Source organism: Delphinus delphis, chromosome 14 (genome assembly GCF_949987515.2).
Source record: "Delphinus delphis chromosome 14, mDelDel1.2, whole genome shotgun sequence".
Taxonomy (NCBI): Eukaryota; Metazoa; Chordata; class Mammalia; order Artiodactyla; family Delphinidae; genus Delphinus; species Delphinus delphis.
This window is the reverse complement of record NC_082696.1, coordinates 20,894,894-20,920,232: the sequence shown is the minus strand read 5'-3', so window position 1 is coordinate 20,920,232 and position 25,339 is coordinate 20,894,894. Positions and strand designations below refer to the sequence as shown.

General features: G+C 40.0%; 1 protein-coding gene across 1 annotated transcript in view; it reads left to right on the top strand.

Moving 5' to 3' along the window:
- The window catches only part of PHACTR2 (phosphatase and actin regulator 2), a 130,870-nt gene that overhangs the window by 86,281 nt on the left and 19,250 nt on the right, over positions 1 to 25,339 (top strand). The window contains exons 6-11 of the mRNA XM_060029862.1: positions 1,661 to 2,195; positions 7,849 to 8,054; positions 9,604 to 9,760; positions 13,430 to 13,485; positions 19,146 to 19,207; positions 21,888 to 22,025. Coding sequence (XP_059885845.1) covers positions 1,661 to 2,195; positions 7,849 to 8,054; positions 9,604 to 9,760; positions 13,430 to 13,485; positions 19,146 to 19,207; positions 21,888 to 22,025 — 1,154 coding nt within the window. The remainder of the gene's footprint in view (positions 1 to 1,660; positions 2,196 to 7,848; positions 8,055 to 9,603; positions 9,761 to 13,429; positions 13,486 to 19,145; positions 19,208 to 21,887; positions 22,026 to 25,339) is intronic.

Here is a 25,339-nt window from a genome sequence, read left to right as displayed (position 1 = left end):
TAGTCATGGCTATAATTCAAGGTAACTTAAGCAACATTTCAGCAAAATCCTCATTTTAGACGACACTTAAAAGAGAAATATAGTAACATGGCTTGAATTTGCACTCTAGGCATAAAAAATTTTTTCCTTAAGCAAGGCTGAAGTTAACTTTGCTGTTAGAAAAACAAAAAGACTTTTCTACAAGAAAAAATTATTAGAATTGATGTGTGGAAACGATTCTGTTCAATTTCCCCAAGAAATAACTGAACGTGTTTAGACAGCAAGTCCGTAGCATCTTGGTTGTGAAAGGTACATTTGGAATGGACTTAGATTGTAGGAGTATGCTTAATACGTTTGTCCTATAAGCAAATGAGGATTGTTTATTTCAAAGAAACATTGACAGGCCTTGATATGGGGGAGGGGAATTCTCATAATTACGGATATCTAAAATAATAAAGCCCCCAGGCCATGGAGACTTGTTTTAAGCCTGCATCTGTGTCACAAAGTGAGACTGCCTTTTTCCAGTAGATCAGAGCTAGTGAAGTCATACACCTCATGGTCTATTCCTTTATCTGTTCTTCCTCTCCTGACCCTCCCAACTGACTTCAATAAAGTTATAACCAGAGGTAAGTTACAATAAATAACATCTGTATGCAGTGTGGATTGGCTCCACAATACTAACAAGATTTTTCTAGTTCTTCTGTGGAAGATAGTTTGACCCCTCAGGAAAAAGAGGGACTATACAACATTGTAACAGAAAAAGCAATTAGGAGCAATGTATCGATCCTAAAGGTCATAGGAGTTTAAATGTATTTCCTGTGACGATAAAAAGAAAAGGAGAGTTAACTTTTCTGTTTTGCCATAGCCATGGCCATCCTCTGATGAAGGCCCTCTAGGAGCATAAGCAGTCTTAGAAGCTCTGAAAATGATACTCTTTCCCTTCAGATTATTCAGACACTACCCATTTACACATTTTTTGTAAAAAAAAAAAAATAAGACATTTTTCTGCCTCTTGATGTTTTGAAGGAGACTTGTCCTTCATATGTGGCCATGGGTTTTCCCTCTGCCCCGTTATCGCTGCCGTTGGGGAGATGGGGCAGGGTGGCAAGCCTCTGTACAGCCATTGGGGAGACCTGGTTTGGAGTTTGCTCTTTTAGCAGTTAAGATGAGTAAATTTGCTTTTGGCCAGACAGGAGCTGGTGGTATATACTCCAGGATCTTCTGAATGTGGGCCACTCCATTCCCAGAAAGGCATCACAGAACATGTACAGTTTGTGATGAGAGTAACCTTGTACTATACCCAGACAGCTGCTGTTGTGTGCCCTCTACATGCTATAATGTCCCTTCTTTGGAGCATACAGGGACTTTTTCAGGTGACCCATAGGGCAAGAAGGTGAGGATTTCCCTTTGGCTGGGCTCAGCTAAAGACTGGAGGAGGGAGTAGACAGAGGACTCTTGTCCCTCAGGGTTTGGCCTCAAGCATCACTTGCTCCTCCGTTGGAGGCAAGGAGGGGGCAGAAAACAAGACCATTATTATCATTAGCCTATTTCCCTTTATGCATTTATTCAGACAGATTTGTAAACTTTAAAGGGAACATGGTCATTGACGATTGCAACTCAGTTAGTTTATTTAAAAAATGTTCTCTTCTTTGACTCTTAATGCAAAATCTCTCTACTTTAGCTGGTTCCTCTCATTCAAGAAAAACAACTGGCTCCAAAGCAACAGCTTCACCGTCTACTTCCTCCACTTCATCTCGTCCTAAAGCTTCAAAGGAGACAGTTTCTAGCAAAACAGGGATGGTAGGAATCACAAAGGGCAAGAAAAAAACTGGCAAGCAGCCAACGTCTCAACCGTCCTCAGATGCAACCACTTCTGGCATATCTGACCTTAAAGGAGAGCCTTCGGAGACCAGTGTGGCAAGTCTCAAACCCGAGCAGACTGCCCCCGGCACCGAGGAGCAGACCACAGGCAGACCCAAGTCCGCAGTCCCTCTGCCCGCTGTGGCTCCAGCACCTCTTCCCCCCACCCCTTCTCCCCCGCTGGAGGAGCAGAGCATTGCTGCCTCAGACACTCCTGTCGTCCTGGTCAGCAACGGAGCCGACCTGCCCGTCCCTGCCTTAGACCCAAGTCAGCTTCTCTGGACCGAAGAGGCGACAAACAGCACCACTGTCCACTCAGGCACTGGCTTAAGTATTAGCAGAGAAAATGCAAAATGGTGAGTCGGCACAAAAACCCCATATTCTATCTGTATTCCTATGAAGCTGGGTACTAAAGATCACTAAATCACTCTGCTGGCAATGAAGGAGCCTACTTTGGTTTCTTCTATAATGTAATCTAGTTAGGTAAGCACACCTGTTAGGTAATGTTAGGTAAGCACACCTGTACTCCAACCGTTGATTTCGTTTTTTTAATTGAAGTATAGTTGATTTCTAATGTGTTAGTTTCAGGTGTACAGTGAAGTGATTCATGTATATGTGTGTGTGTATACATATTCTTTTTCAGATTCATTTCCATTATAAGTTATTACGAGATACTGAATATAGTTCCCTGTGCTATATAGTAGGTCTTTGTTGTTTATTTTATATATGGTAGTGTGTATCTTTTAATCCCAAACTCCTAATTTATTCCTCCCTCCCCCCTCTTTCTCCTTTGGTAACCATAAGTTTGTTTTCTATGTCTGTGAGTCAATTTCTGTTTTGTAAATAAGTTCATTTGTATCATTTTTTTAGACTTCACATATAAATGATATCATATGATATTTGTCTTTCTCTGACTTACTTCACTTAGTATGATAGTTTCTAGATCCATCCATGTTGCTGCAAATAGCATTATTTCATGCTTCGTTATGGCTGAGTAATATTCCATTGTATATATGTACCACATCTTCTTTATCCTTTCATCTGTCAGTGGACATTTAGGCTAATTCCATGCCTTGGCTATTGTAAATAGTGCTGCAATGAACACTGGGGTGCGTGTGTCTTGATTTTTCATAGCCCTGCCCCAGGAATGCCACGGGCTGCTGGAGACGATTACATTGGCTTTACTGACTGATACACTTCAGATCTGTACTTTCAAGGACATTTAGAGTCTGCCTCATCACTGCTTAGCAGTCCTTTTTCTTTTTCCTAGACAGTTTCCTCCTCTTCCCTTATAGTGGTTACTTACATCTTTACCACTTATGTCCAGATTGCTCACCCATTCCTGCCCACCTCCATTTCAACAAGTTATTTAGCCTCCTCCGAAAATAAAGAGCATCAGGAAAGAACTCTTTTCCAACTCCTTTTCCTCCAACCTTAGAGCAGCTACCTTTCTTACTTCCTCAATCCCCTACCCAGCTCAAGTGTTATCTCCTCTGTGAAGCCTTTCAATATTCATCCAGACAGAATTGGTTATTGCATGTACTCTAACAGCACTTTTTTCCTACCTATGGGACGGAACTAACCACCATGTCTTACTTACCTCTGTATCCCCACCAACCAGTACAGAATCTGGTATGCTATAGGCATGCCATCATCCAGTTGCCCAAGCCAGAAACCTGGAATTCATCCTAGGGTCCTCATTCTCCCTTGTCCTCCAGATCTAATCACTCACAAAGTCCTATAAATTTTCTACTTAAAGATAAATAAGACATGTTAGCTCTGCTGTCCCCTAGGTGTAAGAAAGAGGACTGTCAGAGTGTAGTAGATGTCACTACCAGTTCTGTCTAGGGAAGGCTTGGAGCTCTTAAATCCAGCCTCTTCTGTTTCTAAGAATAAAACCCAAATTCGCTCTTTACAATATTTAATTTAATATTTCCTCTTTCAAAAAAATCCTTGTCCTGTTATACTTTAAAAAATTAGTACATTAATTAAATTGATTTGGATCAAGAGACTAAAATATCACTTTTAATTATTCAATTGCTAGTGATATTAACCTCCATTTATTAAATACTTATTTAATGTCAGGAAGTGTCAGTTATTTAATTCACATAAGTCTCCCCTGAAATATCTCTGTTGAATAGATGAGAAAACTGATGCTGAGAGAGATAACATAGTTTGCCCAAGATCACCCAGCTAGTAAGTGGCAGAGTCAGGACGCAAGCCCAGAGCTGCACATCACACTCAGCGTGCTAAGGAATTTCATAAGTTTCCAAAGCACCTGCTTCTACTTCTTTTGCAATTCCTTTTGTGTTTGTTTCTCTCATTTTGAGTACCATCATTCAAAGGAAAGCCAAGGAAAGGTAAATAAATGTTAAAGTACAAATTATTTTATTTGACATTTTAATAAATGACTGGGGAAAAGAAGGTATTGAAATGAATGCTTATGGTGTCCTGAATACTTCCAGCACAGAGCAGGTGTCTTCACTTCATTATGAGTGTTTGCCAGCATTGGCATCAATTCCAGCCTTTAGAACTGAACAGGCACTCAGCATTCCACCATGTATTTTTTGCTTACCTTCTATGTGCCAGGTGGCGTACTAAGCACCAAAGATACAAAAGTGGACAAAACATTACAGTTCAGATTGCTTTTTACCAAAATAACGTCTGACATGCCCAGGAAGTATAAATGTTTAAGATGAAGTCCGAATTTAGGGAAGGAGATCAAGTATATGGATTCACTCTTCAATATACTAAAGAACAAGGTGTAACATATAAAATAATTCCTAAGATAGTCTTAAGCACTGAGAAAGCCCATTTCCAAAGGTGACCTGATTCCGTCCAACCCACTTGCACAACCATTTTAGGAAGGGCACTCTATTGTGCTAAACTCCACGCTGCATGCTGGGGGCTTGATATCTGTCTTCAGCCCAAGTACTTGCAGGATTGTCAGACGAGAGAGGTGAGCATCTGTTCTCCACTTCCACTGGGGCAGTGATCACAGGGAACGAGCTGAGAACATCATTGGACACCGAGGTATTTATAATAGATTTTCCTGTCAGTCAGGGTAACTATAATGCTTTCCTAGAAGAGGGCATAGAGATTTTCTTCTCTGTACATTCTTCAGAATTAAAAATTTAAATTACAGTTCATCTCACAGGGGCGGTTTGTGTTTGCTTTTGAGTTAAGGAGCTTGGAATAAGTAGTCTCTCAAATTTCCTTCCAAATACTTTCTTCTCTTTTTAAGTGGATATGTGAGTTAGAATTTCTGGCCCTTAGTCGCTTGCTTTACTTAGAACTTTCCCTCAGTTACGTTTAGTCAACGAATGTGTGAAAATCCTGTCATTTTATGAAGAGGCTTCTGTTTGGAATACAAATGTGAAAACTTTAAAGAAGACAAGTGGCCATGTGTAAAAATACCTGCTTCTATTCACATAGTGCAGGGTAGTTACTATTTGGTAGATTTCTATTTGTTGGTAGCATCAGTAATATATAATTCTGATATAATTTTAGGCAGAAACTAATAACCCCATCTGGAGCCCATACCCAAATGGGACTTGACTCTTCTAGTTCATTTCCACAAACATTAATAGAGTTCATTGTATTGTTCTATGTGCCAAGAAACGTAGGGGGAAAATGAGAGCCGAGTCTTGAGTTGGTTGATAAAAATTTGGAGTAAAATATTTAATATTAAGTTAAATATAATCTATAATATCAACATAACATAATATTAAGTATAAAACTAAAATATAACATCACATTTGATAGACTGAGGGTTTTAAGTCTGGGTTGTAGACTGGCCTTGCTACCTCGTTGGGGCAACTCACTCATGGCCTTCTTGGGTTTCATGAACTATAAATTACCTGCCCTTCTTATACTATAGAACAATTGTTAAGTTGTAAATATATGCAGAAGTCTTTGAAAACTGCAAAACATTGTAAAATGCAAATGATGAGATTACATTAATAATTGGTATCATGATAAATTAATGAACAGTGATACAAATACTAGGACTCAACCCTGAAGTATCTTTGTTCCGCTCTTCAGAATGTGTTATTAATTGGCATATCTTGTAAACGTGCTTCGGTCACCCACAGTGGCCTCCAGTGGCAGTATGCTAGAAATCCAGACTGTGAAAAAAAGAAATCTTATTTAAAATGAGATTTCATACTTTGGAAGCAATATGGTGGTTCCTCAAAAAATTAAACATAAAATTACCGTATGATCCAGCAATTCTACTTCTGTGTATATAGCCCAAAAAAATGAAAGCAGGTACTCAAACAGATATTTTTACACCAGTGTCCATAGCTGCAATATTCACAACCAAAAGGTAGAAACAACCCAAACATCCATGGAATGATGAATTAATAAACAAAATGTGACCTCTACATACAATGGAATACTATTCAGCCTTAAAGAGGAAGGAGATTCTGACACATGCTACAACATGGATGAACCTTGAAGACATCCAAAGTGTAGTAAGTCAGACACAAAAGGACAAATGTAAAATTTCACTTATATGAAGCACATAAAATAGTGAAATTCGTAGAGACAGAAGGTAAACTGGTGGTTGCCAGGGGATGAAAGAAGAGGAATGGGGACTTACTGTTTAATGGATACCGAGTTTCAGTTTGGAAAGACGAAAACTTCTGCAGATGGATGGTGGTGATGGTCGCACAACAACGTGAATGTGATTAATGCCGCTGAACTGCACACTTAAAAAGTGTCAAAATGGTCAATTTTAGGCTTTATGTATTTCACACAATTAAGACAGAAATTTCGTATTTCCTTCTTTGAAAACAAGAATGTTTGGCTGTTGGATTTTTCTAATAAGTGAAAAATAGAGAATTTTGAGAACGCTTAGGCTTATCAGCCACAAAGTTGAAAGTCAGTACCTCCGATTCTGACAACGTTTACCTGTTTTTATCATTCAGAGAACTGTTTTTTGATTTTTTTCAGTGAGAACAGCAAGCACATGTTTTGCACTGAACGGTCTTTCAGAAGTGTGACGTCCAAATTTGGATTCTTCTATTTATATCAGAAAGCAATGTGGGGAACTTCTGTATCTTAAAATGAAGATTACATTGTTTTTGATATGATATGTTTTTGATGTAAAGTATTTTTTTAAATTCTGGTCTGTGAAAATTGGCAAGCTTTGTATATTTATAGTAACTTTAAGTCAGAGACTCTTACCAAGCTAAATAATAGAAACTCATTGCATCCTGACATATCACCTTTCTTCTAAAGAGTCCCCTTAGCTTTCATATTTTCCATCTCATGTTATTAGTATAATCTTATGACAGGCAGTTTTACAAATGGAGAAGATATATAATTTTTTACTGTTAATACACTGACTATGATGAAAGTAGGATTAATTCCTATACCAATTAAAGAAGATAAACTTTTCTGTGTCAGTACCGTTCTAGTTACTGGGCTGGGCTACGACATGATATGAGTTCTGCTTGTCAAGGAACTTTGGCAGGCTGGGGAGGCAGACTGAGATGCAGTGTACTAAGTGCTCCAGTGTGGTGGGCACCGTGGGAGCAGGCAGAGAGGCCAAGGAACTAGTCTGATGGCCAATGAGAGAGTCTTCAGGGAGCTGAGGCTTTAAGCTAGACATGAAAGATAAGTGGGAGTTACAGGTCCAAGAAAAAGTGGAGGCAAAATCAAATATCTAAGAACCGCTAGCCCATTGTTCTTTCCACGGAACCTCCTATTGCTAGGGAAAAATAAATGTTCAAAACATAGTTTTACAATATTCTTGTACTAAATATGTCAGTCACCACCTGGTCAGTCCTTTTCATTTTACAGATGAAGACTCTAAAGCCTTGGGAATTAAGGAGTGCGGTATTGTTGCCCCATTTCAGTGACGTTAGCTGGCTTGTGTCTGCTTTCTCCTCTCACCAGCCTGAAGGATGTTTATGAAACTAGAGTTCTGTCTCATGTGCCGGCATCATCCCCGAGGGTTGCTCTGAGCTTCACACCAGCCCCATGTTTCTGTGCCTTTCACAGTGTCACAACCAAAGACGAGCTGGGGAAGGCAGCGCCTCAGCTGCTGACTCCTGGGCTGATGGGAGAATCTTCAGAATCCTTCAGTGCCTCAGAGGACGAAGGCCAAAGGGAATACCAGGCCAATGACTCTGACTCTGATGGGCCTGTCTTGTATACCGATGACGATGACGATGAAGAGGATGAAGACGAGGACGGCAGTGGAGAAAGTAAGGCTCTTTTCAAGAGGTAGGGAGGGAAGTCTGTGGTGGGCAGAAGCAGCTGCAGCCTGTAAAGGGCAAAAGCCTCATCAGGAGCCCGACACCTGATGTTTTCTTTCCCCTCATGTGCCTTTCTCAGATTAGAAATGTATATCTTCTGAGGTCTAGCTTTAGATGAGAGTCCTTTCTGGAAGATGATTCCACAGGGCAGGGCGGTGGGGGAGTCAGTCTATGAGGCCAGTATGCATATTTGAATTTGTCCAGAAAGTCAAACAACAGAGGCCTTTCTCAGATTGATCAAAGATGGCGCTTCCACACTGGGACCTTTGTTGAATAAAGAGCATCAGTGCGGGATTTGCTGGATTACTCATGGGGGATGTTTGAGAATTTCACTCCTTTTTTTTTTTTTTGCGGTACGCGGACCTCTCACTGTTGTGGCCTCTCCCGTTGCGGAGCACAGGCTCCGGACGCGCAGGCTCAGCGGCCATGGCTCACGGGCCCAGCTGCTCTGCGGCATGTGGAATCTTCCCGGACCGGGGCACGAACCCGTGTCCCCTGCATTTGCAGGCGGACTCTCAACCACTGTGCCACCAGGGAAGCCCAAGAATTTCACTCACTTTTATACTGTGGTTTAAAAGGAGGAATGAGTCAAGAATGACTAATACCTTTTAAGAATTAAAAACAGTCACTCATCCATGATAAGAAAGGTGGTATGCCTTCTAAGAAGGAATGATAGTAAAGTGGATAAAGCCAACCATTTATATATAACCTAGGGAACTGGGAAAATGCTATTTTTTTAAATAATCTTCTGAGAAAGATGACTTGGGAGCGATTCAGTATGGAATTGAATTTACAGATTATAAAAAGTTATTAATATATTCATGATTAAACAGCATTGTCAAATTCCTTCTAGTTTGTACTGAATAATGAAAAAATCATCAACAATCAAATCAAAAATAACAAAAATCATTATCATTCATTGGTATTTACTATCCTCTGTGAGATATCAGGGATTGCTGGGTAATTTAGGATTAAAACATAGGTATCACAGGTAGACTTTTGTCAGTGGTTTTCTGAGTGGGGGGAGGAAAAGGGAAGACGAGGATTTACTCTACAGAATAAGCAAAGGGGCTAAGTGTTTAAGACTCGAAAAAGAAAAGGCGTTATGCAATCAGTAGTTTCCGTGGTATGCCGTCTCAGCAGAATAAACTTCAAATGTCACTGTCCAAAAGATGAGGTGATACTTGCTGGTTTTTTCAGGGTTTCCCAACATTTTTCGGAATATTTTAAAAAACAGTTCTTCACACCATTGTAAAGCAATTATACTCCAATAAAGGTGTTAAAAAAACCAAAACAAAACAAAAAAACAGTTCTTCAGTTTTTCAAAACGAACTACATCCAACTTGAAAGTCTTTTTTCTTCAGGTTAATTAAAATTCTACCGTTGCATGTGAATAAAGAGTTTGGTCTGGACTCTATTTAAAGTCCCTGCGCACGTGTAACCTGAGTGCCACTGGCTAAAATCCTTGCTCTGCATTTCTGCCTTTTCTAATCCTCAGGTGCTTTGGCCAGTAAAATACGACGAAGGGATACTCTTGCTATCAAACTTGGCAACAGACCATCTAAGAAGGAATTAGAGGACAAAAACATCTTGCAGCGTACCTCTGAAGAAGAGAGGCAGGAAATCCGACAGCAAATTGGAACTGAGCTTGTCAGGTAATTGCTGAAATCTGGGGACAGCACTGACTAATTCTTACTTTTCTCCTTCCTACAGTTCCCTCCCTAACTGAGATCACTGTGACTCCCTCATGGAAGGGCACGCCTGGCCTATCTGGTCTTCTAAAGTTGGTCTTGGATGGTGAATCGCTCAAAGAAGCGCCTTTTTGGTCCAGCTAGCCAGTAGCTTTGAGGTCGCCAAAGCCCGATCCAAGTGGGGGCAAACTTTTTCTATAAAGGACCAGTTAGTAAATCTCTTAGGCTTTGTTGGCCAGACAGTCCCTATTGCAGCTACTTGACTGTGCTATTGTAGCATGAAAGCAGCCATAAACAATACATAAACAGATAAGCACGGTTACATTCCAAGAAAACATTCTTCACTAAAACAGGCAGCAGGCCAGAGTTGGCCTGCGGGCCATAGTTTGCCCAACTCCTGGTTTGATTCATGGGCTCCCTATAGCATTCCTATGACTGCCATCCACTTCTGCCCTGGGGGCTGCGAGACTACAGAAATATTAAGTAGCTTCAAGGGCCAGTTCCATCCTAGTCAGGTAGCCATAGCCCCCATATCGAAACTTCCCCCTTTTCACTTGAAATAAATGGTCATCTGACTGCACTTCCTGCCTCCGCCATTGTAGGATTTCTACTTTTGCCACTCGTGGCATTGGAAGTCCATGGAACTGGCAGTTGTAATAGAAGCAAGTGCTGAAACTCTCCTTTTTATGATCAGTTTAAGCATATTTAAGTATTAGTTGTTTTGCTAACTTCCCTCACTCTGCATAAAAAATAGGTTGCATTTATTGGGAGAAGGGAACAGCCTGGAACACCAGAACAAGATTTGGAGGTGGGAGAAAAGTCCTCCGCTTGCTTGGAAGTGGAAGATTTCTGTGACTGTGGTGTATCTGCAGGGTAGGCATGTGAGGGGTTCAGAAACCACTGTCTGTTTTGTAGATGGGGCCGAGCCGGGGCTTGTGCAGATTAAATGAGATGGTATGCTGAAGGTATGTTAGTGCCTAGATCCTAGCGAGCACTTAAGAACATTAAATATTTTTTATTAAAGTATTACCTCTTAAATTAGCAAAACACTTTTATAAATTAAACCCAATGTCGGCAACTTTATGAGAAAATAGGACACATATACTTGGCCCTTGTTCAATATTTCTGAAGAACAACTTAATAATACAAGAAAAGAATTCTAAAACAGTATTTCTTTACATGGTAGTTCCATTTGGGAGGTTATACAAGAAGGAAATAATCTAAAAGGGAAAAAAACCTGTGTTTTCCAAAGATGTTTATTTGAAGGGTATTTAGAGCAGTGAGAAATTAAAGCAAACCCGAAACACTCAAAAACAGGGGACTGATGAAGAACATTGTGAGAAGTTGACACCATGAAATAACTGTAGGGTGGTGGTTTTCTAACTCTGCATTAGGATTTCTTGGAGAGGATACTCAGGCTTCCTGGGGAGAGCTAGGGAAGCGGGTGTGTTTTGGGGCTGAGGCGGGAGAGGACTCCTTCATTGTAGGTCTAAGTAGCCAACCAGAGCAGCACTTCTTCTGTTTTTGTAAAATTCCACTCCAACCCCCAAAAGTTTGAGAGCCTCTAGAAACACACATGTAGTCCATATCTATAAAAATCTGATCAGGGTAGGGTTTTTAGTTTTATAAGTATATAAATTTTATAGAATTGTTTTTCTACAAACCCAGCACACCTAGTCCCTGTCATTCAAAGATAAACCACTTACAGTTCCTGCCTTAGAGGACTCCATGTCTAGTGAAAGAGGCAAAATTTATACTGAGTGATGGGGATCATGTAAAAAGCACAAACATCTAGGTCAAGAGAACCACGTAGGAGTCCTGGCTCTGTCGTTCAGTAGTGTTTTCTGGAAGGCAAGGGAATTAATCTCTCATTTTCTTATCTGTAAAATGGGAACTGGCTGCCACCTTGCTGAATTGTTTCAAGGATTCAAGATAATGTAAGCTAAGCACCCAGCATAGTGACTGGGACTTAAAAGGATGAACTAATGAGAGCTGTGATTATCTTTATAATAATAAGTGCTTTAATCGATGTATAATTTATGTAGAACTGCTGTAGAGGGACAAAGAACCAGGAGCCTTTAATAACTTAAAAGATTTCAGGGCTTCCCTGGTGGCACAGTGGTTGAGAGTCTGTCTGCCTGCCGATGCAGGGGACACGCGTTCGTGCCCCGGTCCGGGAAGATCCCACATGCCACGGAGTGGCTGGGCCCGTGAGCCATGGCCGCTGAGCCTGCGCCTCCGGAGCCTGTGCTCTACAACGGGAGAGGCCACAACAGTGAGAGGCCCGCGTACCGCAAAAAAAAAAAAAGATTTCAGTAGGTGAAGAAGGAGAGGAGGGCATTCCAGAGAAAGGAAACTCCATAAACAAAAGAAGGATGATGTCTTTGGGGGATGATATCGTACAGATATATAGTATAGGATATATGAATGGCACAAAATCTGGCTGGCATAGATGTTCACTGGCTTTTTTCGTGGGCTCACTTATTAAGTGAATTTCAAGGTAGCGCTGATGAAGATTAAATGTTAAACTTTTTAATGAGCTATTCAAAATATCATTGATTTTAATTCTTCATACCATTTCTGTCACAGCCATAAACATTTAGAATTGATAGTATCTTGCATTAAGATTGCCTTTCATGTATATTAGTTTAATTTGCACAAATTCAATCTATCAATACATCCAGAGGAAGTCTTTGTCTGTGATTAACAACAAATAATGTAAACAAAACCAAGAACAAAATTATAATGGGTTAATAAGACATTGAGCCCTTGTGTACAAATGATCAGGTACTAATCCCAAATGAGCCTGGCTTTTCTTGAAGGTTGATGGAAATGGTCTGTATACCTCAAGATAACTTTATATACATTGTAAATTTATTTGAGATCCCGAAAGTAATATTTTCCTGAAAGCACTGTGCAGTATAAATTGATCATCTCATGAATTGGTATGAACGCTTGAGCCTTTTTTTAGATTCTAATTATATGTATGTTAATTAGGGTATAGGCTAAGCTGCTCTAACAGAGACCAAAAAGTGCAGTGGTCCAAACAAGCCACTTCTACGTGTTTGCTTCTTTTTCACATCGCAGTGCAGGGGTAGGTGGGCTGTCCAGCATGGGTGGGGAGCACAGCTCTAGGCAGTCAGATAGGCGCCCAGGTTCCTTCCGTCTTGTTGCTCTTCCATCTCCGTGGATATCCTCATCTGCATGATCTGAGCTGGCTCACATGACCATGTTTAAGTTCTACCCTGTGGAAGAAGGAAAGAGAGAAGGGAATACACACCCAGTCACTTTAAGTGTAAAAAGCAGACATTACAAACACCGCTTCTGCTCACATCCCATTGCAAGAACTCAGTCACATGGCTGCACCTTGCCTGTAGGGAGGCAGAAATCTATAGCTGGGTGTTCAGCTGAAACTCTGGGGGTTCTGTTTCTAAAAGGAAGAAGGGAGTACGGGGGGGTAGTTAGCAGTCTCAGCCACAATCTCTAGTCTCCAAACTAATGGAAAGGAGGCTTAAAAATGGATTTTTGTTTCTCAAAACACAAAAAAATACAGCTTTGCCTGTTGTTTTATTTTGCGTCTCCCATTAAGGCGGCCTTGTTTGTAACCAGCAGCATATCTGTTTTTCATCACAGGAGACTTAGCCAGAGGCCCACAACTGAAGAATTAGAGCAAAGAAATATCCTGAAGCGTGAGTATCCTGTACTACACAGCAAATTCCTCGTGTAACCATGAACAAGCTCCCTCTAGAGAAAATCCATTTGTCAGCAGGGAACCTTAATATATTTATTCACGAATGACTGAAATGGCCCATTTAGATCACATTTTTATATAATTATTTATATCATTTTTAAAATAATTTCTTGACATTTGTGTTTCATTTTATGGCTTTAAGCCTGAGATACCCCAGAGCAGTGTCGTGGTTGTGACAGTTGTTTTTAAGAAAGATGAAATTTATTCCATGTATTCTTTCACCCAAATATTAAATAGAAGAAAATGCTCTAGTCTGCTTGCAACTAAATGTCAAAGAAAAGACCAAAAAATCCACAAGGAAATAAATCAAACATTCCTATATTATTATTAATAATAATGTGTTGCCAGGTTTAACAAATGACTCCATTTAAAACAGAATTATGGGAAAAGGAATTTTTCAATCCATTTCATTTTCCTTTGTTATGATAACTGTTTCCCTCTTGAGTTATTTATAATTTTTCAGCACTTAAGGAGTTCTCCATTCATTTTCCTACTTCATTTTCCCATTCTCTTTCCCCCTCTATTTTCTTGGACTTTACATTTTACTCATTGGTCCAGTCTTATTTACGTTATTGGAGTTCATATGTTGAAGCTATAAAATGAATAGAAGTGGTTTGTTGTGCTGTAGTGGATCGATGTGGTTACTAACCACAGTGAGTTAAATAATGGATATTTTTAAATTGAGCCTAGCTGTAGTTTTCTATATTATTAACCCAGTTTCAAAAGAGCTTTTTATTGTATGAAATATCAAACAGCAGGGATGGGCAAAACTCCAGAGAGTACTCCAGAGAGTACTGGCGTGCGGGAAATCTTTTTCAACCAGGCTTTCAGAGTCAAGTTGGCCTGTCTGGGTGATCCCCATTCTCCAGATGAGTTGTTTTCTTTCCTGAAGGAAAGAAAGATTTTAACAGCATATTTATACTACAGTTGCTATTACTGAGACAACCAGACAATGAAGACTGAACAGTGGGATGAACTGCCAGTCTATGGGGTTCTTTCCTTGCAAGGTTTTTTTCTGGCCTTTTTTGAGCATAACTGGCATGGAACCCAAAGAAGAAGGACTTAAGTGACCATCAGTGTGTGGAAGAGCCTGTTTGGAGATGGAAAAAGTCATGGCTAGATAAGAAAAATAAACCAAAACTGTGTTTAGCTTTCTGAGGAAGAATGAAAGCAACATCTCATTTTGACAACAAAACCAAACCAAAAAGGCTCATGGTTTTTAATAATAGGTTCCTGGAAAATATTTATGAATTAAATTGTAGATAAGCTCAAATGCAGTCCATAAGCTCCGAAAACACAGAGAGTGTATCTTATTGGCTGCCTGATGCAATACCTAGAAAAAAAAGAAAGAGCGAATTCTGGGTAATTCTTTCCTGCTCCTGGGAGACACACAGAGCCAAACCACATTGCTGTTTGGTTATTTGAGGAACTGTTTCATAGATTAGAAATGTATCGCACATTGATCTTAAGTGCTGTGTTGGCTTTATATACTCCATTTTCCTGGAGGTTGGGGAAAGGGTGAAACGCCAAAGTCAACTTCAGATTTGACTCCAGCCTTTTTTTACTTCCTTCTTAGTTTGTCTAAATGTGCTTATGCTGGAAACAAAAGACACGTTTCCAGTCTGGAGAAGCTGATAACTGGCTTGTGATCTCCTGACATAATGTATGGCCAAGGGAAGCAGAAAAGAGAACTGGTGGAGGACACCCAAAACATTCTGCTGAGCAGCCCCAGGGAACTGGATGGCCAGAGCTGACAACACTTTATTCAGTTCCTCTTGTTTCTGTGTTCTTCCACATAGATTACTCTTGTTTGTTTTGTCTCCATCTTTTGTTCAAAAGCAATATGATTGTCTATTTGAAGAAAAGTCTGTGTGTGATGTGGTGTGATTTTTAAGGACACTTATTTAACGAGGTCATCTTTTCTTGACCGATTAGGAAACTAATTCACAGCATAAAGCATTCAGCAGTGCTCAAATCCAAGCCTGTCACTAGTTTAATAAACATAAATCAAATGGCAGTCAACGCTGATAGCAGTAATTGGAGACCACAGGACAAATTTCATTTCTTAGTATCTTTCCCAGTACCACACCTAATTTGATCTCTTTCCTATTTTAGTGCATCTAGGGTTTTTAAAAAAACATATATATTAAGTTAGATTTTGGAACTAGTTTCTTAATATTGTTAAAATAGAAAGCAAGTTTTGGTGTTTGCAGGATCAACTTTTGCATATCAGGAAAAGAGATGTTCGTGGAACACCTTCTACAAGGTAGGGATAAAATATTCAGGTCCTCTAATACTGTTTAGCTAGGGCCATAATTCCAGCTAAATCGTCATAGAGAAAACATGTATTAAGCCATTGAGTTCTGCATGTATTTTTCGCCAGTGTTTTGTTATGTAATTTTTAAAGCATACAGAAAAGCTGAAATAATTTTACAGTAATACCCATATATCTACTATCTTTATTCTACCATTAACATCTTACTTTATCACATATCTGTCCATCCATGGAGACATCTTATTTTTTGGATGTATTTCAAAGTAGGTTTATAAATATATTTTTATTTCTTACCAACACCCATGTGGAAACATGTAAAACAGCAAAAAGTGAAATAATCCCACAAAAAAATGTTTGGCTATTTTTAATCCATCTTATCTGAGTTGGTGACTGAAGAATATCTTACTCCAGTTGTTGGTACTTTGGTGCTTTTCTTTCTTCTCCTTTTCGCATCATCCATGAAAGGCTCTGGGCAGCACTTGGCAGGCTGGTTTCTTGTAGCACCCACTGCTGTTAAACTACGTGTATCGTTTGTATGCTTATGGCAAACGCTTTCCGTGGCTGTTCTGATACCCGCCCCTCTCTGCTCTGATGAGTTACTGAGGGCGAGATTTGTCAGCGAGCCAGTCACTTCCTTCATGAGTATCCCTCCAGTCTGTTTAAAGTGACCAGACGTGCTTTCATCCTACTTTACAATTAGCCCTCTAATAATTTTTTTTTTAAGTTCCAAAAACTCGGTGAATTTTTGTTTTGTTTTGTTTTGTTCGTACTGCACGGCTTGTGGGATCTTAGTTCCCCAACCAGGAATCAAACCCAGGGCCTCAGCAGTGAAAGCACGGAGTCCTAACCACTGGACCACCAGGGAATTCCCTTGGTGAATTTTTTAAAACCAAGTTTAAGGTTTAACCTTGACTCTTAGTAGAAGATTTAACAATGACTATTTAGTAAGATTCCTAGGAACAGTCACGTTGGCCTTCCTCCACCTCTCACCCTCTTCCTCTAACTTCTTTAGAGGCATAATTTCAAATATGGGAAATCTAAGGAAGTCAGTTCCTGATGTTAGAGAAGAATTCCCAATTGGTAAAATCCTGTTTATTTACAGTTGGCCCTTCTTTTTTTAAATATCACTGGCTGACACCTAGATGTGCAGTATGCTTCATAAAGCAAAATTATCTAATATTCTCTTCCAGGAAATTACGTTTTGTGTATTTCTTGAAAATTGGAGCATTTGTTAGCTTTGAGTCATACTAGATATCCAGTATTTTGCCTTTGGAAAGTACCTTTGAAAATGTAGCATAATCATTATATAGAAAGAATAACTGAAATGTTGTAACAATTATATTTTTCTTTTTATTAATATCATCAAAGGCCTGACCCTGTAAAGCCCTAGTTTGAATCACATGAACCACAAGCTCGGTATTTGTCTATTATATATAATTTACAATCCACATGCCTTATCCAACTCATATAAAGTAATTATTTGGGACTTCCCTGGTGGCGCAGTGGTTAAGCATCTGCCTGCCAATGAAGGGGACACGGGTTCAAGCCCTGGTCCGGGAAGATTCCGCATGCCTTGGAGCAGCTAAGCCTGTGCGCCACAACTACTGAGCCTGCGCTCTAGAGCCTGCGAGCCACAACTACTGAGCCCGCGAGCCACAACTACTGAGCCTGCGTGCCACAACTACTGAAGCCCACATGCCTAGAGCCCATGCTCTGCAACAAGAGAAGCCACCGCAATGAGAAGCCTGCACATTGCAACCAAGAGTAGCCCCCACTCACCGCAACTAGAGAAAGCCTGCACACAGCAACGAAGACCCAGTGCAGCCAAATAAATTAAATTAATTAATTAATTAATTTTTTAAAAAAAGAGAGAGCAGCAGATGTCTGCCTGCATTCTGAGTCTCCCCACTTCCTTTAAAAAATAATAATAGTAAAGTAATGATTTGACCCTAAGGATGTGTTTTAAGGATATCAAAGGATATATTGCAATATATTTTGTGAAGCAATTAGAAGAACCTACAGTATTTTCATAGGAAGAAGTCTGAATTATAATCAGATTTTGTTTGACACTCACAGGCGCTTAATGAAAGCATACTATCTAGTTGTTTCTTGTCTTGCAGGGTAATTTCAGTTTATGTTCATTCGTTGTCTAAATAACCAGACTGATCATCCTCTTTCTTATAAACTAAAATTAGTATTTCAGAAGAACGTCAAGACTTTTCCCTGTCCAGATAAGGAAAATTAATAGAGAATTTAGCATGTTCAGCTAGCAAATACAGATGTTGCAAATATTGAATACTGATACTGTATTCACAGTAAAACAATGTTAGTGCTAAGAAGTCTGTTTGAATTTTAAAAGTAAATCTGTCTGTTACAGAGGAGACTTTTCTTTTTCAGCCTTTTGGTTGAGCCTTTATACCGTGTGATTTTCCTTCAGTAGAATTCATAACAGCACTTTCTAAAAGACATTCTTTCGTAAGCATTGGTATCCAAGAATCTATGCTCACTTATCAAACAAAGTATGGGCTACAGGAACCAACAGAGAGAAGTTCATCAAATAGCAACCATTAAAATCCTGAGCAGTGTTTATTTCTTTTAAAATTCTGGACAATTTTTTCTTAATTCCATCTGTTGGACAGCGTTCATTTGAGTTGGCCTTTAAATTGTACTACTTGGTGAAGCACTAGAGAAAGAGAAGACTTTGGAAAGTTAGCATCACAAGAAAATAAATCATCTCCATCAACCGTACACCATAACCCCATTCAGAACATTCTGGTTTGAAAGCAAAGTCCAAAGAAATGATTACATTCTGCTTCTATGGAAACCAAAGCAGACAAATGTATTTTGCTTGGATTTGAATGGAAATCAGCAACTCAGACATGCATCAGGTGGTTCTAATTTGTTTTTTTGATGTGATTCAGATTTTCACACAAAGGTCAGATCCAGTAGTAAGTTTTTATCTGAATTCTGATAAATTGTGCTTATAAAAGCCTATGAGATGATCAGCAGTGAGAGGCTTTCACTGGAGTATGGGCACTCTTGTGGTTTTTTCAGAATAGAACAAGCAGTCAGGAAGCAAAAAGTTTTACAATTAGTAAATAAACCAATCCTATAAGGAAAACAATAATATTATCTGTAAATTAATGATTGATCCTTCTGCAGAATCTTTCGATAACTTTTTAAAGATGTTGGTGGAGTGTTTGATCAATATCCGGGAAGTCAAATAACTGTGGCCTGAGCTACTTTTCTGATTGTATAATCTTTTATAGTAACTAAGTCTTCATGCCTTTCCTCCCCTTCCCCCCCCCCCAATTAATAAACAGAAAAGAATGAAGAAGAAGAGCAAGAAGCAAAAATGGAACTGAAACGCAGACTCAGCAGAAAGGTGATGAAACTGTGATGGTTAACGATCGTGTGTATTTTGAGTATACTTCATTTTTAAAATGCAAGTCAGTGCTTTACATGTAAATCTGATATTTAGGAATAATTATTCCTATTAGTCTACTGACTAATCACAGACATTAAAATCAGTGTAATGTTTGCAATATGAATTATGTTTATATTAATGCATAATATGCTAATTTTGAAAAGTCGACAGTCAAAAGTTTTAAATTACATTTGCCAATTATGAAAATAACATATAATCTGTGTGAAATTTTTTCAAATGCCAAAAGGAACAAAAAAGACTAGAAAATCATGCAGACATCTCCCATTCAGAGATAACCATTATTAACATTTCAATGTGTAGTTTGTAAAAATGCTCACTGTTTCCATGCAGTTTGGGACACACTGAATAAATACTTTGTTATTACTAAAGATTCTGAGCTGGGTGAGTAATTTATTAAGTGAACTTGATCATCCAGCTTGCCTGCTGCAGTGCTACCCAAATTGACAAATGGCTTACCTCCAAAACTCAGACCGTTGTTTCTACCCATTTATGAAAATATAAATCTGATACCAGGGCCCTCGCTTTTTTCGGTAAGTGTTAAAATAATAATAATGTTTGGAAAAATTAAGCACTATCAGAGTTTATATTTCATTATAAACACCTTGCTCAGTAATTCTTCAGATATACCTTTCACAGCTGGATAAGGCAGGATGAGTAAAATATGACATCTGCAGCAAAGAGTGTGACCTGACCCACATTTATTTGGGCTGGCTGGGGAGTTCACAGCCAAAACATTCCAAGGCAGAAAGAAGCAGCACTCCATTCCCATGGAAAAGTTGGAGACTGTATTTTGAGAGGTTTTGGTTTTGATTTTTAGGGGAAAATAGCCTTAATTCATCTCTTTTTTTCCTCAGAGATCCCAAACATCAAACAATAATCAAGTTAAAAAAGACACTATAAACTGAATTTCTTGAGATGGCTCTTCTAGCAATTCAATGGCCATTAAGTTACCAGCTACAGATAAGCGGTAACCCCTCCTCCTTGCTCCAGCTCACCTCTGTCATACATATAGTCTTTTCTTAATCCAGTTGGGTCCTTCTGGGAGACAACAGAGCTGCCCTACCCCCACTAGCCTGTACCACACAGAGCTCCCTGCCATAGGTGCAAAATATTCCATAGCACTAATAGCTACCCTGTAACTGGCACAGCCCTGAAGGGCAAGACTGGATGGAGAACTTCTGACCTCTGTGACCATTGGTCACTTGCATTGTGGGAAGTCCCCAGAAGCAAGGGTTTCTCTACCTTCTTAATCCTACTGCCCTAGAGTGGCAGTAAGGAGCTAGCAGTATAGATACCAGAGTAACTGAGAGTATAACAGAACCACTTAGATTTTTCCTCCCTTTGTCCATCACCCACCAGGGCTTTATGAAGATAGAAGGAGCCGCCGTTGCCTTATCCCAGGCCAAGTAGGCTCAGGGTGTAGACCCAGACCTAAGAATCCTTGAATGCCTTGAGTTTTAGAGCATTGACAGTTCAGCCTCTGGTTTTACTCAAGAGGAAACCAAGGAAAGGGGAGCGTTTTGACCACAAAAAACATCAGTTTTTGTGTTTGTTTGTTTGTTTTGTGGGAGTGCTTAATTTTTCCAAAAATTGAACCCATGCAAATAAGGAATGCCTCCAAAGAGGACCACTTAAACCATGGATAGTCTGGCTGTATATAAAGTGTATGTATGGAGAGAAAAATACTGAAAATGGACCCGATGGGTAAAACATAGGCCTGGCTCTACGTGTCCGACAATACTGTGACACCTCCCAACTGAGAAAGGCCACAAAAGCATGAAACTTAATAGCGGACAGTAGATGATGCCTGTTCAACCAGGGGCCAAGTTTCTTTAGTCTCTCAGGACGATCTCTGTCTGTTCTTGGGCTTGAGAAAGGACCATGAGAGGAAAACAAATACACACAGGGCAGGGTAGATTAAATATAACCATAAATTTGAATTTGACAAAAACCACAGGGGGACTCCGAGTTATTAGAAGTGTCTTAAGGTTGCAGCTGGGTTTAAGCAGTTCTGGCCTCACTGAAGTGCAGTTTTCCAGTGCGTCCCCCCTCCTCATTGCTGCATATCGGCTTTGCTGGCCAAGGGTAAATGTCAGATCTGGACCTGTGTCCTTAGACTCTACTGGAAGACTGCCATAGGCACACCCTTCACTGGATCATTCCTTTGTTGTAACTTTGTGCATTTCTGAATATGCAGGTTTAACATAGTAGGAACAGAGATTTTTATTCTCATTTCTACAAGTTGTAGGGCTTTTGTCTTGGTAATTCAATCTTCAAACCAGCCATACTATATCTGGATTACTATTGTGTCTGTCCCCCGTGTCAGAGATGACAGGCACCTTTATCACAATGCCAGGCAAGGTGGGGGAAATAGCATAATGCAGATGGTTGCTAAAGACTGTGACCTATCTAACAATGGTGATTTTTATAGTTGCAAAATTAGGGCACACTGCTTTCTAGTTCTCATTAGAAACTCCCAAGATGCTGCTGCCTTTTTTTTTTTTTTTTTGATATCTGAAAGTGACCTTATGTAACCATAAGTTTGAAGTACTCTGTAGAAAACGTGCCACCATGAGGCTGTAAATGGTTTACTGAACTCATCCCTATCCTCCTGCAGCTCAGCCTGAGACCCACAGTGGCAGAGCTGCAAGCTCGAAGGATCCTGCGGTTTAATGAGTATGTGGAAGTCACCGATTCACCTGACTATGATCGCCGGGCAGACAAGCCCTGGGCCAGGTTAACACCTGCAGACAAGGCAAGACCTCAGTGGCTTGAGCCCTGATTTTATTTATGTATGATTTTATTGTTTTTCTAAAAGCTCCAATACCTACTTACTGCTTACTTAGTCATCTTAGGAGACTAGGTATTACCAAATATCCCAATAATTTTCTGCCTTTGATTATTCAAGACACTTAGGTGATACATTTAATAATATCAACATATTTCTTTCAATTAAGTCTCAGAAAAAAATTGTTCTTTGTTACCATATAACCTGCCTGCATTCAAACCTGGATTGGGGTGGGGCATGTTTCCCACAGCCATGATTTATCCTTACTCGTAGAAAATATAACTTATACAAGTGACTCTTTTAAAGGGATATGTTAACAGTGGAAAAGGTATTGATCTCTAATCAAGGCTGGCACACTTTTTCTATAAATGGCCAGAAAGTAAATATTTTAGGCTTTGTGGGCCGTCCAGTCTTTGTTGCAGTTGCTCAGCTTTGCCTTTGTAGCATGAAAGCAGCCATAGACAATGTGTAAGTGAATGGATGTATATGTGGTCCAATAAAACTATATTTATAAAAACAGTTGGGGGGGTGGTGGTGGGATGAATTGGGAGATTGGGATTGACAGTATATATACTAATATGTATCAAATAGATAACTAATGAGAACCTGCTGTATAGCACAGGGAACTCTACTTCACAGTAGAAACTAACACAACATTGTAAAACAACTATACCCCAATAAAAATAAATTAATTAAATAAATAAAATCAACCAGATGATGGGCCACATTTGGCCTATGGGTCATGGTTTACCAATACTTAATCTGTATCATGGCTCACAGTTCAGGATAACTGAAATATACAGAGGGTTCCATCATGAAGAAAGACTAATTATTTTATGAGTACCATGGTTACATAAAGAATTTTGCCAACCATTTGTTTGTTTTTAAATTCTTCACTTTACAATTTTCCTGATCTCCCAAATAGTGGTTTCTAATTTTTGTCTCTAAGCAAAATTCCATATTGAGTAGTCTCATGCCACACCCAGTCTTAAAGCTAGAACTAGGTATTTAGGTACACTCTGTGCTGATGCCCTCTAATAGGAGATTTCATTCTGTAAAGCACCTACTATGTGTCAAGCTCATATTGGAGATACAGAATCAGTATTAGCTCATAAGAAGAAATGAAAACTAGAAAGGAGTAAGGTTACAAAGGAAGAATGTGCAGAATGAAAACAGAAGGGAAGGAGGCTGGGAAAAGAGCCCGAGAAACCCAACACGAAGAGACATTGGAAAAATACTGAAAAGAAATGTCTGTGAGGTGGGGAAAGAGAAGCTGTAGCCCGGCAGCCTAGAAAGGGGAGTGTCAGCTCACAAGTGGTTAGTAACATAGTGAAAGGAGGCATTTTAGCTGACTGACTGCGGTGGGGACCATGAGAATAAAACACAACCTCAAGAGTCTCGCTGTCAAGAAGAGGTATGATAAGGTAGACACCTGAGGGAAAATGATTGTGGAGGCTGAAAGCTTGAGTGAGTAGAATTGGAAAATAAGAATATGAAGGGAGTGATTTTTTAATTTATGGGAAATACCTGAGCAATCTTTTATGCCATGAGGAAGGAGCCAAAAGAAAGGGAAAGTTTGCCTATATAGGAGAAAAAGTCAGTAAGTGCTAGAGTAGGGCATAATCAGTGGCGCAGCAGGTCAAGGATTATGCAGAAAAGGCAAGGAGGAAACCCTTGAGGTTGGGATGGAGAACACAGGCTGAGGAATGTGCCCTAAAAAAGGAGGCTTCCCCCAGGCAGGTGAAGTCCCTCAGATTGAGGGCAGCCATGAGGGCATGAAGAAGGCTGTGATACTCAGGTCGTGGGACAAGCTTACCATCAGTCAATACCAGGTTTCCTGTAGGAAATAGCAAGTTTATGTGTTACCAGTAATTGCCTATTAACTACTTAATGTGATTTCTTGCGCTTAGGCAAGAGTGACTCAGGTCACTCAGTGTTGTTCAGCTGACAGATGGGCTGCTCCGGAGGGTCCGAGGCTGCTTGTTTACGTATCTGGCGTCTTGGTGAGGATGGCTCAGAGGCTGGGCTTATTAGCAGCTGGGCTCAGCCAGGCCTGTCCACCAAAGCACAGACATATGGCCTCTTCAGCATGGCGGCCTCAGAGTTGTCAGGCTTCTTACGTGGCGGCTGGCTTGTCCCAGAGCAAGTGCCCCGAGAGAACCAGGTGAAAATTGCGTGGCCTTATCTGACCCAGCTTTAGAAGGCACCCAGCCTCGCTTCCACCACATTCTGTTAGTTCCCGGCAAGTCATAAGGTCAGCTCAGATTCAAGGGAAGGGGAATTAGCTCTGCCTTTCAGTGGGGGAGTGGTGGCAAGGTCATATTGCAGAAGAAGTGTGAGCTGGAGTTATTATTGCTGCCATCTTTGGAAAATGCAGTCTGCCGTATCCACCATTCCCAGTTATCACGTTACTCAAATGTTGAATTTCAGAAAGGCAGGTAGGGCGTGGCCAGGTAGATGATTAAAATCAGAGCAAGTGCAAAGTATACAAGCAGTGAGAGTCTAAATGATCAACCACCCTCATATGGAAACTACATTTTCCATACTCTAGAAATAGTCCTTCCTAACTCTTGTCTGTTGGTGGAAGGTAAAGTTTGTCCACCTCTAGCTATAACAGAGAGGATTTTTCTTTTTAATTTTGTGTTGAAACAAAAATAGATTTTTGTGCTGGACTTCTAGGCTGCAGGGGAGATGTACTTGGTCGAGTTTTCTTCTACAGGATTAATGTCTCTTCACGAGTAATTTGAAGGCACGTGACTTTCACATCTCCCCTGGAGATGGAACCCTGAGCCCCAGAGCACAGCCAGAGGCCCTCCCTACTCACATCTGAGTCTCATTTTCTCCCTTTGGCATTGTCTCTTCCATTAACCCTGAGACCTTTGAAGGTCTAAAGGACTGCATTTTTAGAACCGGATTTGTATTGTAGGTTTTTTCTCCTTGAAGAAAACTAAGAATAATTTCTTTTAGAAAGAAAAAAATGTTGTATACTTTTAAAAGATAGAAAATAGAAAAAAGGCAGCAATGTAAAATGCTTTTAACGTATAGTACTTCGTATATACACAAGTGACTTGTGTTTATTGGCAAAAATCAGAATATTCAAAAATACAAGAAGAGGAAATAATAATTACAGTGCACATCAATGCATGGTATTTTTTATTTTTATTTTTTTTGCGTACACGGGCCTCTCACTGTTGTGGCCTCTCCCGTTGCGGAGCACAGGGTCCGGACGCGCAGGCTCAGTGGCCATGGCTCACGGGCCCAGCCGCTCTGTGGCATGTGGG